Raw genomic sequence first — 21,630 nt, 5'->3', positions numbered from 1 at the left:
ATGATGAAGAGATGTTTAGTCTGTTAGGTTAATTCTCTTATAAGATTTGCCGCTTCACTCTCAATATCACCAAATGAAAAAAAAATAGGGAAGTTTCAATTGTTCTCCCCACAATTGTACAGCCATATATGCACTGCGCACATATGTATGTTTGTTGTTAGCGAATTCGCTGATGCGTCTGTGCGGCTGTTAGCTTATCTCTTCCGCCCTCCGTCTATCCGTCTGTCCGTCCGTCCTAATGTTTGAACTTGGAGTGCGCATGCAATGCGGTTTGTTTATTAAAAGCGAATTGCTTAAGTGGAACCACGGCCAAAAAGCCGGCCGGTCCGGCGTGCCGCGTCTGTCTACTCAACCAGACCCGGCGTCCAAACGGCATTGCTGCTGTTTTATTTTTCGTGCGTTGCTGCTTCTCTGCTACTTTTTTTCTGTTCTTCATTTTTCTTTGTTTTCAAGACGTCTGCGGCGCATCGTCCAATGCAACACACGTCGCTGACGCGCCGACTATGACTGTGTCTGGTTTTTGTTTTGTTTGCCGATTGACTCATTCATACAGGTTTTTGAACTTGCACAAGGTTTGCGCGCAGTCGCGATCTGCCTGCCTGGGCTTGACTGGCTACCTGGCCGGCTCACTGACTGGCTGACACTGACGCGTCGACGCAAGACGCTAAAAAGTTGTGAATTTTCGGTTTTGTTGGTTCTTCCTCTCCACTCGCGTTTCTTGCTTTGTTTTGTTTTGTTTATGCACTTTTTGCCCGCCAGATTTTTTGTTTACATATGCTTCAGTTACGCTTTTTCTCAACGTATTGCGTCGATTTGCGTGCAATTCACGGCGTTCGTTTTTGGTTTTTTATTTGCCCGTTGAATTCAAAAAGTATTTAAGTATCTTGCGGGGGGGCCGTAGCTGGTGGTACCCGCTTCATGTTGCTGATGACAATGACTTTGTATTTATTTCTTCGACTCTTCGGCAGTGTGTGTCTTTCAACTTGAACCGCATCATTTCGACCTCTATTTAAATCTTAATTAGTTGATATGTTAACTCTCGATTGCATTTCATTAGTGATTTGCCGAAATCATCATGGGGCCTCTAAACTGGAAAGCACTGAAAGTGACAACATCTTAAAAGCCCATCATTTAGCTGTTCTGCCTTCATTGTTTCATAAGAGATTTTGTTTTCGGAACGCCTCTTATTTATGGTGTGATGACTTTATGAGCTGTGAGCCGGACGTAATGCGCCAACAACAAAGTACACGCATGCCATAAACGATCATTATCTGCGTCCATCTCGGCAGGGACACACGTTTTAGCATACAATCTTTCACCTTTTCGAGTTTTTCCAATTCCTGGAACACATTTGTCGGTTCTGACAAATGAAGATTGCTGTTTTTGCATTCCACTTTGGTGTGCGTTAATTTGAATATTTGAATCAATACTTTAATGCATTCACTTTCAATTCATTAATTGATTTTATGTGCTTTCCGTCCTGACATTTTTCGAACTTTATGAGTCTTGGGAATTAGTGTAATTCCGTTTTTGTGAATTTCGTTTAATTCTGTAGAGATTTGTATGATTTCAAAGAGAGTCCACTTTTATTGTTGATCGCTAGAAAGTCTCTGCATTGTAAAATAATATGGTCGTAATAACCTCCCGAACGTAATTAAACAACATACGAATCTATTGACTACTTCATCTTCCTAACTGGCGTAGACGACGCTTACGCGGTTATATCCGAGTTTACGACAGCGCGTCATTCGCTCTTTCTTCTCGCTGTTTGGCAGCAATTGGTGTTACCAAGTGAAGCCAGGTCTTTCTCCACCTGGTCTTTCCCTGTGTGGAGGTCTTCCTCTCCTCGGTTTCCATCAGCGGGTACTGCATTGGGCACTTTCATAGCTTTAGTGTTTTCGTCCATTCGGATAACATGTGCTAACTAGCGTAGCCGCTGTCTTTTTATTCACAGAACTATGTTAATGTCGTCGTATAGCTCATACAGCTCATCGTTCCATCGTCTGCAGTAATCGTTGTTGCCGATGTTCAAAGGACCATAAATCTTCCGCAAAACTTTTCTCTCGAAAACTCCTTGTGCTGTCTCATTGGATGTTGACATCGTCCATGCTTCTGCATCATAAAGCAGGACGAACCTGTTGACTATATCACTTATGATGGAGCCGTGGGATATTTTCTAATCGATCTATAAAAGTTCCCTCCATATAAGGATGATCCTATGTAAATTATATCTCCTACCCCAGTCTCTTTCACTATGTAGCATACAATGTGGACTGACGAACCTTCAGAAAAGTGAGCAATAAATCCAAGAGTTTTTCTCAAAATTCCTATTTTATTCCAATGATTATAGTTTCGAGGATGAGTTCTGAAAGTGACAGAAACATGTCCACAAAACTTATGATCTTCTAAAAATTTTTTTATTCGTAAATTTTGATATTGACATTAGAGCAGGCAGAAGGTACTATGAAATCGTGATACTAACGATGAGTTAGATTTCAAATATGTTACTAGTTCGTTCATTGGGAAATATGAAGACGACCCCAAAACTCTAAAATCCATGCAGCAGGGTATGGAAATGGAGAAGGCTTTAAACATATTGCTCAAATAGGTTCACTGATGATGAGATTCGTTTGTCTCTCATTCAAATTGTCAACCGAGAATATTTGCATAAAATATATTAATAATGGCAGATCAAATTTGTCCCATGCATTCCAAACGCAAGAACTGTACTTAAATATTTAGTTTCGAAAACAACCATACGTTTCTATGGAAGAACGTCCATATGCATATGTGAAATATATTTGTGTTGTTGTTTTTCCCGCTGTCAATCAAGTTTTTGGAATGCAAGTTTCGAAATGCGAGAAAGAAGTGTAGCTTCTTTAATGAATCACAAATTGTTAAACAGACATTTCCGTTGCCGTTGGACACTTCAATATGTGCTGCAAATATTAAATGAGCGTTCTTGGTATATGCTTAGCCGTAGGGAATATGCTCAAAACAGCATAATATGGTGGAATTGAAAGGAACACTGCAGTTGGGCGGAAGTGGTGGTGGGGTATAGTGTTGGTGAAGTCTTAAGCTTTTTGTTTTTGGAAACGATTTTATTTATGATACGAGCTTTTAAAATATGTTTTTAATGTCAGAATTATATGGCATATTTCGAGGTTAGCTGTTGATTGTCAACTGTCAGCATAAGTGCTTCAACTGTATGTACAATGAATGCATGAAACTGACACCTTTCGTGACTAGATTATGAAAACCATACAAATTTGTGACGAAAATAAGTGCAAAATTAACTATACTGAGAAAGCAAATAAAATATCAGATAAATTATTTATCAGAATCTTTGCTTTCGAAGCATCGAATAATTTGCCCATATAATTGTTGCTGACTTCAGTGTATGACGGATGTTAGACCGAGACATTCATACTACATATTTGTCGTGTATGGAAAGTCCTACAATTTTTAAGAAAATATGTAATAGATATTGTGAGAATTATTTTCATGACAGAAATAAGCTGTTAGCAATATCTGAAATTTCTTTCAAAAGTATTCTTAGTATTCTCTATATTATGATAATACATATATGACATGTGTCAGGAGTTATTTGAGATTTCTCCAGTAACTTTAGTGAGGACACATCGTGGCAGTCGACAAAATACGGATCTTCTGGTACACCAGATGCTAAGGAACAATTAAAGCAGTGAACCGAGGTGAACCTGCTTCGAAGAAGACGAAGAGTGTTTTATCGTCCTGGTGATAATTACCGTTTTCTGGAATTCATATCTAATGTGTGATCTCATCGACTGTCTGATGATGAATGGAAAAACGGTTATAGGATGCTATTAAGTCGAATTATTGGAACGATTTCGTGATACTCAGAAAATAGTGGTGAGAATGAACAAAATGTTGGTTGGTAAAAATGGATAACATAGGTTTAACATCCTAAACCCTTTTATAAGCTAAGAATATATTGAGAAAATATTAAAAATATGGAAATAACCTCGTGTGACCTATAGCTAACATATTGTAATGCCGAAAAGAGCGCAATCGATTTATAATAAAGAATACAGATTTCACACTTAGCATTTTTATAGTAGAATCATTAGCACAACATTCATTCTTTCAAAATGCGATCTAATGTGTTTGCACTGTTATTGTTATTATTTCTAATCTAATTTTGTGGTTGATAAACAGTTGTATATAAACACGTGCGCTCAAAAGCAGATATTGTGGCCATCATTAACGGCACATGCCGTGATTTTTCGCTAATAAAATCTCAACATATACATTGTGGAAATTTATATTTTATTGCCACTATTATATGATTATTTGATTATTTTTGACTATTTTAAAACATACACCTAGGCCAATGCCCTCGTTCGAATGCGAATTATTACAACAATTTCATGTAAAATCGGAAATAACATTTCCATAATACTATAGCCCCCAGTTTTATAGATATATATATACTTAAATTTGTGTCTGTGTACATATATTATTCTAAGCGAACTAATTGGTATGTTATACACAAAGTTGCGCCGCAACGCCCACACCAAGCATACAGTCGCCAGCATCATCGCCAATTCTGGCGTCCATCTAGTCAGCGTCTCTTTTAATTGCCAAGAAGAATTCTAAATCGTTTTAATTTACTATGTGTATAAATATTTTTTTTGTTTTATTTTTTTTTCATTTTTTTGGCTTCCCTAAGAATCTGCTTTGATTTGATGCTGCTATCAACAGCTTCAGCTCATAATTGCTGTTGTTATTCTTTGAGTATAAAATATTGCTTACTAAATATCTGCTGACAAAGTCAGCGACACAATCAACGAAGCAAACGGTTGATGGGCGATGGAAATGCTTCACATCTATTACTGAAGTGTGCAGGCTGTACTCTACATATAGGGTGGGTGGTATATCACTTTATCAAAATGTCAACAACTTCAGAAATAATTAAAAAAAAATTCTAAACCCTAGACTATATAGTTAGTTCAAATATTTCTTTATCGAATGACCGAGGACTATTTTAAGAATTTACAGAAGATCTTCTAGAACCCGAAACTGCCTCAAAAACCAATCTGTCAGTTCGGTTTTGAAATGGTGCCAACTTTGGTTTATAGCTTTCTGTGAAATTATTGCTTTAAACTCCATTTCCGCAAACAGTAAGCTCAGCAGAGACAGGATATATGATCCTTTTTCGCTGGATATTCAAGAGATCTTTGATTGACACCATCTGATTTTTGATGGTTTACAGAAAGGATCCAATTTTCAAAAATTTTTGGGAACTTGACTTCATTAGATTTCTGCTGTGTTGATGGGAAATCCAATGTTCTAAACTTTGGCAGAACCAGACTATTAAAATTATCATTCGTAAGTTGGAGCCAGGCTACCCGGAACTAATAAATAATTCGCAAATATTCATTTTATGCATATGAACCACCCCATATAATATGTACATATGTATGTTAATACGAATTCTTGGCATCTCCGGCCACTTGATATGAGGACACCCAAAACATACTCGCATTTGATATTGTGACAAGTCCGTCCCGCAGATCTAGCTATGGTAGCGCTGATTTTTTTTGTTTATTTATTTTCACACATGACAACATTTGTCACACGATGGGAATAGCATGACTGCTGCTGTCTGTCACCATGGCGTACTATACAACTTCACTACCGTTTCACCGTTGTCTTGATGTGCGTGGTTTGTTGTGTGATGACATTAATAATTTCCTTTCCACTGTGGCAACCCATTATTTTTAGACTTTCCAACAAAAGTAGTTTTCGGTGCGTGCAGATTAATGCCTGAAGATTTGAATACATACTGTTTACTTGTTGGGAAAACTGGGACAACGAATTCCGCAGAGATTACAAAAGAAAAATACTAGCCACCGCACAATGACAAAGTTTGATAGAAATAAACATTCTTAATATGTGGCATTCTAAAAGCGATTTTAAAATAATTTTTATGGTTTTTAAATAGGAAATTACGGTACTCACAGCGAGCTTTAAGTGCTTTAATTTTGATATTCCATTGAAATAAATATTTCATTGTTTTCAATTAAAAGGTCGTAACTTCAGACAAATATTTAGGTATTTAAAGGCTAATGCGCATACAAATATAATCTATATTTTAGAAATAAATATTTTTAGTAGTAAAAAACATAAAACAATTCAATGTCTTTTGTGTTTTTCTTTAGATTTAGTTTTAATTACGAAAGTCTACGAGAACTGTATTATATTCAAACAGAGCAATCGAAATAGCGGAAATCAATAAAAATTAATGTTGATAGTTTTGTAGTTTTATACAATATGTACATATGTGTATTTTAAATACACACTGCGCGGCTACATTTGTAGATCCAAATAATTTAGTATCGTCGAAATATCTACTTCTCATCTTTTTTGATTATTTATTTCTTGAAATTATCCCCAGTTTTGGCCGATTAATTCAAATTCCCACCGGGTTTTTCTTTGCTTTTCGAATAATCTACATACTATACATACATATACATATATCCAGTTGTGAAACTGCAGTGATAAATATTATCTCTAACGCTAAATTAAGTCAGTCGCCCGAAAGTCATGTATATAGTATACAAACTGACAAAATTATCTGGAAATCAATCAGCACTTTCGCCATTACTTTCTCTTTGAGTAAAGCTAAGACACACAACGTCAGAGATCTTCGAAGCTTTAACAACTTTTCTATAGTACGGTGGTACAGATATTATAACCAAGTTAATAAATCTAACATTATTTCTCTCAAAATATGTACTTACTCATGGATCCAAATTTAAATATAACAAGAAAAAACGTTAACTTCGGCTGTACCGAAGCTAATATACCCTTCACAGGTGCATTTCTTTTAGTAACTATGTGTTTAAGCAAATCTAAAGACGTAAAAAGATACCACGTCAAATGCGAAAATTTTCCATACAAGCCATTGATTTCGATCGTTCGGTTTGTATGGCAGCTGTATGCTATAGTGAACCGATCTGAACAATTTTTTCGGAGATTCAACTATTTCTATGAACAATAATTCACACCAAATTTCGTGAAGATATGTAGTAAAGTGCGGAAGTTTTCCATACAATCCCTTGATTCCGATCGTTCAGTTTGTATGGCAGCTATATGATATAGTGGTCCGATATCGGCAGTTCCGACAAATGAGCAGCTTCCTGGAGAGAAAATAACATCTGCAAAATTTCGAAACGATACCTTAAAAACTGCAGGACTAGTTCGTATATATACAGACAGACAGACGGACATGGCTAAATCGACTCAGTTCAACATACTGATCATTTATATAAGTACTTTATAGGGCCTCCGACGCTTCCTTCTGGGTGTTACAAACTTCGTGACAAAGTTAATATACCCTGTTCATGGTATAAAAATATTTAAACGGCTTTTTCCATAATAGCGCTACAAAAGTTTGCGATATCAATGAAATTGAAATGGGGGCACTAACTCTGAATTTCGGTAGTAAATTTTTTTAATATCGACTAGTTGGATTGTATATCTTTCTATGATGAAATGTAAGAGAAATCTCAAAAGAGTGGAAAAAAATGTCATCGTTTGCTGTCCCAATCGGTTTACTTTTGTAGCTTCCCTTTTGGAAAACACTTTATAATACTTTAGTTCAGTTCTAAAAAGGATACAATTGGTAAAGCCGCATTACGAAAACTGACCACCGTAAACGGTTCATTTGGTGTAGCAACATCTAAGAGATGATGCCTAGCTCGAGACTGCTCTTCTTTGGTGGCCTTTGCGGTCGCAATATCCAGATTGGCATAAACCTGAAAAATTTGGAAAAAAATTCGTAAATAAAAGTACAAGATCTATTATTGTACGAGAATATGTGAAAATAACTCAAAATCATCAAAAAAATATGTAAATATATTTATTTGTGACAGAAATGTATGATATTCATAACGTTGTTTGTTCGTTTCGGCAGTCGCTAAAAGTTCTTAAGCAGAAGGTACACAATTAAATTATACATTTGCTGACTAAGTTGACGAATTGATTCTTTAAATAACACTACTCTAGTCAACACTTATAATCATAGATGTGATGTTGTAGTAATTATGTTAACCGATTGAATCTGATAGTGCTTCAAGTAGAATTTAGTTTTTATATTTTTTATTTTTTTCGCTTCAAAACTTGTTTGACCAAACCTTTTTAACGATCGATTGAATATGCAATCTACCAAAAAAATCGTTAATGATTTTCAAATACAACTTATTGAAGAAACAAAAAACAGATTGCGCCAGATAACTGTACATAAAGACAATCTCACACTTGTTCAATGCAATTAATTCGACTAATTTGATGGATTTCGCCCCGGAACTCTTTCGTCAATATACATACATACAAGTAAAATTTAAATGCGAAATTCTCAAATAAACTCCGCTTCAACTAAAATATACATAAATACCAGATATGTCCACAATTTTAAAATTTTTTGTGTGTTTGTTTAATTTGTTTTAGGTATGAACTGGATCTTCAGATAACAACTCCATAAAAATCACTTCCTTGTTTGCCGTTTGAATGGTGTTGTTTGTAGAATTTATTTCTTTATTGAATTGTGTGACAATTTGAATAAACATTTCAAATCAAATACAAAAACTCGCAAATTCCAAACGAACTTCATGTTCGAGTTTTTTTTCTTATGTCCGAATGAAAGCAAAATTTTTAAACAGCAAGAATTTATACGATAAACCAGTTAGTCACACACATAAATTAGAAGAAAATAAGTAGAAAAGGCACAGGTTTAATTAAAATGTCTATATGTATATTTATGTCTTTTAATGTATGTAGATTGAATTGGTGATACAATGGTCTATTAAATACTCGTGCTGTATTTTTTTGGTTAGTTTGGAAAGTTTAATAAATTAATTATTATAAATTATATTCTTCGAATTAAAACAAAAATCCGAATGACCTTTGCTAATGGTACAATTCTGAGACTTGTAGCTAAAATATATCCAGTCTGGAAGAAAAAAGCAAACAGCAGTTCTTGTTAGTTCCCCAGTTGGTCAAGGTTATTATACTCTCGCAACAAATGTTGCTAAAGAGAGTATTATAGTTTTGTTCACATAACGGTTATTTGTAACACCCAAAACTAAACGAGTTAGATATAGGGTTATATATACCAAAGTGATCAGGGTGAAGAGTGGAGTTCAAATCCGAATGTCTGTCCGTCCGTCCGTCCGTCTGTGCAAGCTGTAACTTGAGTAAAAATTAAGATATCTTGATGAAACTTGCCACACTTATTTTTTGGCACCATAGGAAGGTTGCTTGCGAAAATGAGCAAAATCGGACCACTGCCACGCCCACAAAATGGCGAAAACCGAAAACACATAAAGTGCCATAACTAAGCCATAAATAAAGATATGGAAATAAAATTTGGTATGAAGGATCGCACTATGAAGAGGCATATTTGGATGTTTTTGGGGAAGTGGGCGTGGCCGCACCCCATACTAAGTTTTTTGTACATATCTAGTAAACCAATAGAGCTATATAAACCAAACTTTCTGCATTCCTTTTTTTAGCCACTTCTTAATACAGTTCAAAAATGAAAGAAATCGGATAATAACCACCCCCACCTCCCATACAAAGGTTAGGTTGAAAATTACTAAAAGTGGGTTAACTCACTAACGAAAAACGTCAGAAACACTAAATTTCACATAAGAAATGGCAGATGAAAGCTGCACTCAGATTTTTTTACAAAATGGAACATGGGCGTGGCGTCGCCCACTTATGGGTCAAAAACCATATCGCAGGAACTACTCGACCGCTTTCTATGAAACTTGGTTTGTAATAGTTTCCTAACATCCCAATGATATGTTGTGAAAATAGGCCAAATCTATTCACAACCACGCCCACTTCCTATATACCAGAACTTTGAAGACAACCTGAATCGTTTACTTTACAATATATAAAGTAAGTACTAGTGAAGATATCGGTGCAGAACTTTGCACAAATACTATGTTAATAGTGTGGCAGCACCATTCTAAAAATCGACGAAAAAAAAAACCTTAAAAACCTATGGTCCGAGGTTTTTAAGGCCTCATATATCGAACACGAGGACCTCGGTGCTTCGAACCTAATATTATGGTTTCCAACTTTCAATAGACTTTATACAATATATATGACGAATATGTGGGTCAAATTGTGTATTATATAATATTAATAAAATTAAATAAATAAATTGCGAGAGTATAAAATGTTCTCTTTTTCTCTATCGTCCCATCTTTATCTCTAGTACTGCGACAATGATTTCCGTATTTATTGAGTCAACTAAATATGTATCCTGATTCTGAATTCAGTCCGAAGTAAGGTGTATAATATGTATCACATACACTCTCCAAAATATTGATGGAACATAAAACCCGAATTGAACTTGATGTCACCTGTTACTATCGTTCCACAAAACGCTTTCGAGATTAATTAAGTTTAAATGTATATGCGAACGTAAAATGTTCATAATTATAATGGCGAAATTAGCATACATTCCGGAAAGCTTGAACAGGTTTTACTACTCTAAAATGTTTAATTGTCTATGCCTCTTTGTTAAACTTAAATTTCGCTCTTCGGCGTTTCTTTTTCAAACGCTTTTAACTGGTCGTCAAATTTACTAATAGAAATGCATATAAGTGTATGTAGATATATGGATATATGCATAAAATTAAAATATAAATAATGAATGTCAAACTAGAAACAGTTTTAATAAATGTCTCGTGTTTCGAAACAATTTTAATTGGCTTGTCTACTTTGATCATGGCATACGGCGCACATTTGCGGGTATATACAAAATATATAATATATACACATATGTATGTATTATAATTAGTAGGATCAATTAGCTGACGATTTTTGCAACTGCTAAATCCAAGTCACTTAGACTCTTAATGGTATCTTTTTGCCGTTAATCGGCCCATTAATGAATAATCGACATGTTTTCAGAGGCCGAGTGGTCAAGTGGTTCATTAGAGATTTAAAGCAATCAATGTCAGTTTGATAGTTGGCAATAAATTCAATTTTTTATATATTGTGGTGTATGCGAATTTGCATAGATCTGCACTTATATATGTATTATATGTCGAAAGTAAGTAACAAAGAGACTTGAGAGTCCATTTAGAGACACCACAGCATTCCTCATTAAAATGCATACCGCCTATTTTAATACTACTTCACTAAATGGACTAAAACCTATCTTCAAAGACACCACAAATGCTGATAATAAAAAGTAGTATAATTGATCAATTAATAGTACTCAATTGATTGTCTTACTAACACGGATCGGCTTCAGAAGTTTTTACTGTTGTTAAAAATACCCCAGACATGAACCACTTTATTTTTTACCAGAATGTCACTTTCAACACTATTCAAGTGAACCATTCCGAATCGTTAACCGGACCACTTTCTAACGGTACAATCGTTTGTTTTGACCGATATCTTTATATTTACATAGTAACTATTGTTTCAATGGACCAAAACTTCCGCTAAGGGTGAAAAAACTATATATACCCAACCAATCCAATGGCTCACCTGGTTAAAATTCGTATTAATACTAATCTAGGCTTTTGCGAGAAAGTTATAACCTGGTACCTAAGTAGAGGTATTTTTTTATTGTTTACAAATTGTTCAACTCTGTTCAGCGATAAGTTCAATGGGTATGTAAATGCTCGAACGAGTCACCGAAAATTGGACTCAACGAAGACCATCTAAGACGAAGCCTAATTTGAAAGAGATAATCATAACAAGTAAGGAAGGGCTAAGTTCGGGTGTAACCGAACATTTTATACTCTCGCAATTTATTTATTTAACTTTATTAATATTATATAATACATAATTTGACCCACATAGTCGTCATATATATTGTATAAAGTCCATTGCAAGTTGGAAACCATAATATTAGGTTAGAAGCACCTCGTGTTCGATATATGGGGCCTTAAAAACCTATGCTCCGATTTCGGTGATTTTTAGAATGGTGCTGCCACAGTATTAACATAGTATTTGCGCAAAGTTCTGCACCGATATCTTCACTAGTGCTTACTTTATATATTGTAAATTAAACGATTCAGATCGTCTTCAAAGTTCTGGTATATAGGAAGTAGGCGTGGTTGTGAAGCGATTTGGCCCATTTTCACAATATATCATTGGGATGTAAGGAAACTATTACAAACCAAGTTTCATTGAAATCGGTCGAGTAGTTCCTGAGATTTGGTTTTTGACCCATAAGTGGGCGACGCCACGCCCATTTTCCATTTTGTAAAAAAATCTGAGTGCAGTTTTCATCTGCCATTTCTTATGTGAAATTTAGTGTTTCTGACGTTTTTCGTTAGTGAGTTAACCCACTTTTAGTAATTTTCAACCTAACTTTTGTATGGGAGGTGGGCGTGGTTATGATCCGATTTATTTAATTTTTGGACTGTATTAGGAAGTGGCTAAAAAAACGACTGCAGGAAGTTTGGTTTATATAGCTCTATTGGTTTGCAAGATATGTACAAAAAACTTAGTAGGGGGCGGGGCCACGCCCACTTCCCCATAAAAATTACATCCAAATATGCCCCTTCATAGTGCCATCCTTCGTACCAAATTTTATTTTTTTCCATAGCTCCATAGCTTTATTTATGGCTTAGTTATGGCACTTTATGGGTTTTCAGTTTTCGCCATTTTGTGGGCGTGGCAGTGGTCCGATTTTGCTCAAGCAACCTTCCTATGGTGTCAAGAAATAAGTGTGCCAAGTTTCATCAAGATATCTTCATTTTTACTCAAGTTACAGCTTGCACAGACGGACGGACGGACAGACAGTCATTCGGATTTGAACTCCACTCTTCACCCTGATCACTTTGGTATATATAACCCTATATCTTACTCGTTTAGTTTTGGGTGTTACAAACAACCGTTATGTGAACAAAACTATAATACTCTCTTTAGCAACATTTGTTGCGAGAGTATAAAAATAAATGCCAAATAATGCTCTTTCAAATGATAATGATGATAATGTTTATTTATTAATAAAATTTTAATTTTCTGTGCTTTTTTATAGAAAAATAGGGAACCTCGAAATGAATCACCCTATATAAAGATGAGTTTTATAAAATATTGCTCATCTAGAGATGATAATACACTTTTTTATAATTTTCAATTTTGCTACTGGTAGGAACTGAATATATATATACGGGTGATTTTTTAGAAGTGTAGTTTTCATTGAGGCAATTTTGCGGGGTCAAGTTTGCTTCCACTTAGTTCGTTGGTCATTGAGTCACATGTCAAGCTCGTTGTCAATGAAGGACTAGTTTCTTTAAATTTTGTAAGCTTATTTGTATTCAAGCTAATAGTAGCTAGCAAGATGTGGTCTGTGATCATTTCAAGGAAAGTTAGCGGTTGGGGGAAATTAGTTCATGAATTTCCCAAAGTCCAAATGCCATTTATAATAATATTCATTATTCTGGATGTTTGTTTACAGAATATATTTATCAATGCGAGAGATGTCGTAACAAATTTTTTTAGAAAAAAAATTCTAAAATAGATCTTTTGCTAGCATTAATGTATCAAATAATATAACGATTTTCGATTTTCCGGTTGACTTTGTGGCAAATATGTCGATTGAGATATGTGGCTTGGGTGCCAGATAAAATCGCACTAAATTCTGCACATATTCCTTCTTTATTTCTTTTAGTTATATTTTTTAAGAATTTGTTTTATGAAAGCTTTCATTAAACATTTTATTATTATTTTTTTTAGGAACTCGTTAAAATTTTCGATAAATTGTTATAGCATTTAACAAGTGGTTGAGATTCTTTAAATCGATTTTTTTTTTCAATTAAAAAAATTTAATGAAAATAGCCCATTATAGCAAAATAAACCTTTAAATTTTAATAAGTAAAAATTAATTCAGCAAATAATTAATTAATTAAATAGTAATTAAATACATTTTTTATTAAATAACAAAAAAAATATAATTAAAATAATAACTGAATAAGTTAATAAAAAAATAAATTTGATAAAAAAAATATTTACAAAAATGTTAAAACAATTTTTAATTTAATTTTTTTTAATTTTATTTAATGCAAATTAAATAAACATTATTATACAATCCTCTCTTATTTATCTCACCAATAACTAATTTTAGTAAATAATATTTAATATAACAACCCTGTTCCACTAGCGCTGGCATTTAACATACCTGCATTGAATCAGCGCTGATTATTTCGCCGCCGAAGCGCTCCGCCAATTCGAGTGACAACTTTGTTTTGCCAGTGCCGGTTGAGCCCAAAATCACGATTAATGGCACTTTCCTCAACATATTTAACAGTATTTCTTTCACTTTGAATAACAAATAGTATTTTCGCTAAATTCACAACAAATTAATACCGAGAAAACACAGAAACTTGCGCCACAAACGTAAAAGCACGCAAAACCGAACACATGAGTAGCACAACAAACCCGACAATCAGCTGTTCGCTTTGCTTCACATAGCTTATTAGGGTGGCCAGCTTTTAGTTTGGCAAGTGTTTAACCAGCGGAATGAAACTGAATAAAGTGACCAGACGCTAAAAAAGTAAGTAGATTTTGATAAATATGGTATTTAAGATAATTTTATATTTAATAATTTGTATAATTATGCTTTGTTTATATATTTATAAATACATATTTGCATTTTATTTATCTATTGAGAAAATATGCTCGTAAAAAATAATATATGAGGTCTACAACTTTGCTTTCGCCGTTTTTTCGTAAATTTAAGTTTATTTGTATAAAAACGGTTACAAATGTCGATGAGCCTCAGCCGCACTTTTCTTGGAATTAAAAAAGAAAAGCAAAATTTTCCGCAAATGTCGAAAATTCGGCTCAAAAAGTGACATTTTCAGTTGAGAATAAGTTTGAGATGCAGATCTCTACAAATATTTTGTTGGGTTAATGTTGACACATTTAGACATGTGGATTGGATCGATATAAAACGATTTAATCAACCAGTGCTTGACCATAGAGACATCTATTGGAAAACGAAAAGCAAAGCTGTAGACCTAATATTATATACTAACAAGTAAGGACGATTTTAATCGGGTACAACCGATCATTTTATACTCTTGCAATTTATTGATGTAATTTTATAAAGATAACACAATTCGACCCATATATTCGGCATTAAGTCCAATAGAATAACGAAAGTCATAATATATAGTATATGAGGGCTGAGGTAATTCCTGAACCGATTTCACTCATTTTCACCACTCACGTATATTATCTAAGACTAGACGCATACTTAAATATCTCACAAATTAACCCATATATGCGAAATGAAACCCACCGAAGTTTTGAAAAATCTATAATTATGTGTATGGGAGCTAAGGGAAGTTCTGACCCGATTTTAACCATTTTTGGTACAGTGACACACAATTAGGTTTACCGATATTTTCGATGAAAAATTACCCTTAAGCACTGAGTTCTTCACGTTCGATATCCGGTGAATTAACAAGTTATAGCTCGATTTTGACAATTAAGGAATTGACAACAACATCATACGTATCTTCAAATTTCTAAACTTTATTTGAAACGCCAAAAGTTGATATTTAACAATGGAACTAACAGTCCTGTTATCTTAACCCTTAATATGACCTTTGAAGGAAGTTTTATAAAGGGATATCCAGTTTCTCAAGATTAATTGTCATTTCTCTCTAATAAAAACAGGCTACGTTAACGAATTATAACTGCGTTTTGAATTGCAAAAATGTTAATTACCGAAATTTACTTTGAATACCTTTTAATTAAATGTCATGGACCATGAAATAGACAAAAGATCCAAAATACACAGGAATTTCGAAATGCAGCCATGCTCAAACACATAGATTTATCTTCCCATTGATAGATCGCAGCCCCTGTTGCACACTTACCATACAATGAATGAAATTAACCCTTGTCATGTTGGCTTGTTAATTTCTTGTTCTCTTTATCAGATTGTTACATTGTTAATTTTGTGAATAAAGTAACCAAAAAATGTTAAGAAAGGGGCCTTAAAAATACGACGTCATCTTTAAGGCAATAGACAATTTTCAAACAGCACAACAAACTATAAAAACAACCCTCAGCTAGCGTTTTTGAGCAAATTATATGGTTTTCCATATAATCGTTTCATATGTTCCCCACCTTCGGCTGCCCAAGAATACGGAATAAGAGGAATTCCGACCATTCGGTTGACTCTATATTATTTTTAACGAATATGTAAGATTTTTCATAACATGATTTTTTTCACATGTATCTATATTGGGACCCATTATTGTTGTTGTTGTAATGGAAGAAAACAATTCCCAAATAATTTTGAGAAATTTTGCAGAACTATCGGTTCTGCTACTGTTTCGAAGGTTCGGAAGACTCGACTGTAAAGGAAGAGAGGGAATTTCTTCCTTAATCGTTTATGAAAAAATCAACCTTCTTTAACCTTGGTTACAAGCACGTGCCAAAGTTCGCATTTCAAACAATAAAACAGTTAAAAATTGATTTCCAAAATAAAAAAAAACTACTTACTCATGACAAAGTTCATTAACCGGTACATAAATTTGCAGATTTTATAACAAAACATTAAAATTTTATAAGCGTACATATACATATACATATTTATATATATTTACATATGTATTAAATTCGGCCATATAGAAGGCGTTTAGTGCGCCTACAAATTATATCAGCAAATTTTTGCCGTTTAAGCGTTTAAAGTCAACAAACGTTTTGAAGGACAACTTGCGAAATTTCAATTTGATACAAAAATCGCATAAATACATAAGCATAAATTCATATTTTATGTGATAAGAGGGTAGCGATGGTGGAACACATAATGCCGAAACTTAAAACAAAGCGATAAAAACGGTAATTTACACATGTGTTTATATAACCTTCTACATATACATGTATATATATGTAAGTAAATATGCAGTATGTAAATTAAGGGAATTAGCATTATCTTTTATCATCTAGATTTCATTATATTCTTTACGTCTTTACAAAGAAAAAGCTAGATCTTGGTTGACAAGTGTCTGATGTTAGTTTTACCTTTTTCATCTATATTAACTAATATGAAGATCTTATCTGATCAGAGTAATCTGCCGATTAATTTTAGAAAAATAATCACGCGAAAATGTTTACATCTGCACTAAATGCTTTTTGAGATATATTTTTAAAACCACTGTAGGCTAACCTAATTAGATAGTTCATTCCCATGTCTCTCTGGTCTACGCAATATTTATATCCGGCCAAGTTAGTGACTTTTCCGAGTTTTTTTATTCCTTCATTGAGAATCTAGGCCTCATAGATCTCACGCTGTTGTGACCAATTGCTAGTACTTTGATTGATTTCATTTGGAATTATATTGTTCTATCTAACAGTTATCCACAAAGTTTTCATTCACTAGACTCCGTTTGCGATGCTTACGAAGTTTATACATATATTTAGGTAGTGAGCTATTCGTAACTCATTATGCTTCCTAAATTGTTCGAAGTATATTTTTCTTTTGAACTTAGATCATATCATCATATCATTGAACATCGGTAAGGTTCTTATTAGATGTTACTGTTGTTCGTCGATAGAGCACAGTAATTAGAACCAGCTGATGCTGGTTCCAAGATGAATACTGTTTTAACTTTGTTTCAGGTCATGATGGTGAGCAGTAATGAGAAAGTAATGAAGGCTTTCGTGAAAAGGAGAATGATCTTAACTCACTGGATCAGTGAGTTTTGTTATTGAGACTATAGCTTATGGAGATCTTTAGGAAACACTTATATATTTCGTATTAGAAGGGCTTGGATTGGCTGTTCTAAATATAAACCGAGATGTTAAGAGTTAGAATGCTGTCGAGAAAGGGCTTTACACTATTAATCGAAACTAAAAAAACAAGAAGAAACGTTAGATGTACCGAAGCTAATATACCCTTCACAGGTGCATTTCTTTTAGTAACTATGTGTTTAAGCAAATCTAAAGACGTAAGAAAAAGTAATTAAAAACGAGTAAGGAAAGGCTAAGTTCGGGTGTAACCGAACATTTTATACTCTCGCAATTTATTGAAGAAATTTTATTAAAATAACGCACAAATTTACCCATAAATTCGGCATAAAGTTTAATAGGATAACGAAAATCGTCATATATAGATATGAGGGCTGAGGTAATTCCTGAACCAATTTCATTCAATTTCACCAGCAAGGGACACTATATCCAATACTATACGCTCACTTAATTTTGCTAAGATATATCACATATTAACCAATACATATATGCGTAATAAAGCCCAACGAATTTTTGAAAAACCTATAATTAGGTATATGAGAGCTAGGGGATGATATTTTTGAAAAACCTATAATTATGTATATGGGAGCTAGGAGATGTTGTGACCCGATTTTAATAATATTTGGAACAGAGACACACTATTGGAAGAAAACAATTTCCTCTAAATTACATTAAATTATCTGAGAGATTTACCCATATTTTCGGTTAAAATTTAACCTTAGGCGCTGAGTTCAACATGTTCGATATCTGGGGCCTTGAAAAGTTATAAGTGATGCCACTGATCATATACTGTATTTGTGTAAAGTTTTATTTCGCTATCATCATTGGTTCCTAATGTATATATTATAAAGTGAAGGATTCAGATGGAATTCAAAATTGAGTTACAAAGAAAGTAGTCGTGGTTGTGAACCGATTTCATCCATTTTCCACACATGTCATCAGGGTGTCAATAAAATATTATATACCGAATTTCATTGAAATCTATCGAGTAGTTCCTGAGATATGGTTTTTGACCTATAAGTGGGCGATGCCACGCCCATTTTTCAATTTGTAAAAGGATCTGAGTGCAGCTTTCTTCTGCTATCATTTCTGTGAAATTTTGTGTTTCTGACGTTTCTCGTTAGTCAGTTAACGTACTTTTAGTCATTTTTAACCTAACCTTTGTATGGGAGGTGGGCGTGGTTATTATCCGATTTCTTTCATTTTTGGACTGTATAAGAAAACGGCTAAAAGAAACGATTGCAGGAAGTTTGGTTTATATAGCTTTATTGGTTTGCAAGATATATACGAAAAATATATTTGGGGGCGGGGTCACGCCCCGTTTTCCAAAAAAATGACATTCAAATGTGCCCCTCCCTAATGCGATCTTATGTTCCAAATTTTATTTTCATAACATTATTTATGGCTTAGTTATAGCTCTTTATGTGTTTTTGGTTATCGCCATTTTGTGGGCGTGTCAGTGGTCCGATTCCGCCCATCTTCGAACTTTACCTTTTTATGGTGCCAAAGAATTACTCAAGTTACAGCTTGCACGGACTGACAGACGGACGGACAGACAGACATCCGGATTTGAACTTTACTCGTCACCCTGATCACTTTGGTATATATAACCCTATATCTAACTCGTTTAGTTTTAGGACTTACAAACAACCGTTATGTGGACAAAACTATAATACTCTCTTTAGCAACTTTTGTTGCGAGAGTATAAAAAAGAAAACTTTTTACTAATTCTTTTTAGACGGGTTGTTTGCTAGAAACATTAAGGTTATATAGTTAACCGATCTGAACAATTTCTTCGGAGATTATAGTATTACCTTAAGCAGTAATCCCTGTCAAATTTCGTGAAGATACCACGTCAAATGCGAAAATTTGATTGATTCCGATCGTTCGGTTTGTATGGCAGCTATATGCTATAGTAAACCGATCTGAACAATTTTTCCGGAGATTAAATTATTTCTATGAACAATAACTCACACCAAATTTCGTGAAGATATGTAGTAAAATGCGGAAATTTTCCATACAAGACCTTGATTCCGATCATTCAGTTTGTATGGCAGCTATATGATATAGTGGTCCGATATCGGCAGTTCCGACAAATGAGCAGCTTCTTGAGGAGAATATAACATCTGCAGTATTAAAAATCTTACGATATCTTAAAAACTGCAGGACTAGTTCGTATATATACAGACAGACAGACGGACATGGCTAAATCGACTCAGTTCAACATGCTGATTATTTATATATACCCTGTTCAGGGTATAAAAAAAGAAGTTCAAAGTGATACTGGAAATAGGAATTCTATGTTATTAAACCTTTGAAATTCTTCTCTTTCCTTCAATAGTTCGCAAGAAATTGAAGAATATGAGAATGACATTGTTGTTGGCAATGAAAATTTTCAAGCTGAAATGGTTGCTCTTCTTGCCCTTCATCCTTGGCATTGCTGGTCTGAAGAAGGTACTATATTAGTTTTAATCCTAATTAAACTAGGATTCTTTAGAAAAATCCCATATCTGTAGAGAGATCCTGGGAAAATTAAAAATACCGAAGGATATGGGAAGTTAGATAAAAAAATTTCGGCAGTAGTGCGACTAGCACTCGGAAAACGAGCGATCTATTAGCTTCTGACTACAGTAGTCTTCGAATGTGTATTGTATGTAATTTCTAATACATCTATGTGATCCTTAGTAAAGTGTAATATAAATCTATTGTCAATTCAAGAGCATACTTATACTTTTCTTCCTTTTCAAATTGGCCATTAGTACTCAAGCATCTAATAAAGCTAATATGATATTTAATGCGAGAAGCCGCTAAATAAAAAGGGCTGACGCTACACTTCTATTGAATAACATTTAGCGTATGGGTTTGTCTACGAGCACTGAATTTATTAACCCTCGCTGATATTTATTTGGGACACAGAAGACAACAGCATGTGTGAGCCCTTACATTTCACTTTTTTTCAACAAAGCAAAGCAATGCTTTGGGGCACATGTTGTGTGTAATTGATTCTATTTATTTACACATAAACTTATGACGCAATTTATATTCAAAATCTGTGTGAACCAGGTTGGTAAATTTGAATTATATGGGACATGTCAGGGTTGGCAAAAGCTTCCAATGTGTTCCGCTCGCGAGCTATCTTACATGCAATGCTTGTTATTGTATTGTACACACACTCGTATATACTTCTTGAAAAGCAGCAAAAACAAAGGCATAAAAAGTTTGCAAACTCCTCTCCTCGCGACTTGCATAAAATCGAGGGTTTGGTATACAACGCCGTCAGCAGCTCCTTACTAAATGCGCACACGTGTTGTTGTGGAAAATGACGCCATCCGCCTTTGTGGTACAGGCACATAAAAGCTGTGCGGACATGCTCACAAAAACAGGAAACTTTAAATTCTACCCTCAAAGAAACAACAATAAAACCAACACACCTCACATTCGCTTGAATGCAAACGAATACAAAACAAGTTCGGGCATAATTTAAGTTTTTGGCGAGATTTTTAAAGTCGCCTTTCTTTCCATATTAATTTTCAGCTTTTCTTATGCGAGTAATTTTATTTACGTCGTTTTGTTGTTGCTATGCACACATTCCTGAAAGGATTCCCGTATCGCGTTACTTGATCCTTTTCATTTGTTGTTCTTCTTATTGTAATGCTCTATTAAAATATTTTTATGCAAGTTTAATGTGTTGTAAATTGAATGGGCCGAATTATTGAATGAGAGAAAAATATATTTTTTGTTTAATTCTTTCTTTTTCGAGCGTTAATTGTTCCAGTGTAAACACAATCTCCGTGGTATTTGCCAACCAGCTAAGTATCATGGTATGCTTGACTGTGGTTCCAT

The 21,630-nt window shown here is 34.2% G+C and overlaps 1 protein-coding gene across 1 annotated transcript in view; it reads right to left on the bottom strand.

The window, feature by feature from the left end:
* Nucleotides 1–14,497, bottom strand: part of LOC105216435 (tRNA dimethylallyltransferase) — a 112,244-nt gene extending 97,747 nt beyond the window's left edge. Inside the window, exons 1-2 of the mRNA XM_054230801.1 lie at nt 14,201–14,497; nt 7,665–7,802 (exon numbers count right to left, since the gene is read on the bottom strand). Of these exons, the coding sequence (XP_054086776.1) occupies nt 7,665–7,802; nt 14,201–14,320 (258 nt within the window). The 5' untranslated portion in view covers nt 14,321–14,497. The remainder of the gene's footprint in view (nt 1–7,664; nt 7,803–14,200) is intronic.
* Between the last annotated feature and the right edge of the window lie 7,133 nt (nt 14,498–21,630).

The sequence above is a fragment of the Zeugodacus cucurbitae genome, chromosome 5 (assembly GCF_028554725.1).
Source record: "Zeugodacus cucurbitae isolate PBARC_wt_2022May chromosome 5, idZeuCucr1.2, whole genome shotgun sequence".
In the NCBI taxonomy this organism is placed as follows: Eukaryota; Metazoa; Arthropoda; class Insecta; order Diptera; family Tephritidae; genus Zeugodacus; species Zeugodacus cucurbitae.
Note: the sequence above shows the minus strand (reverse complement) of the source record. Positions and strands in the feature narration are given on the sequence as shown.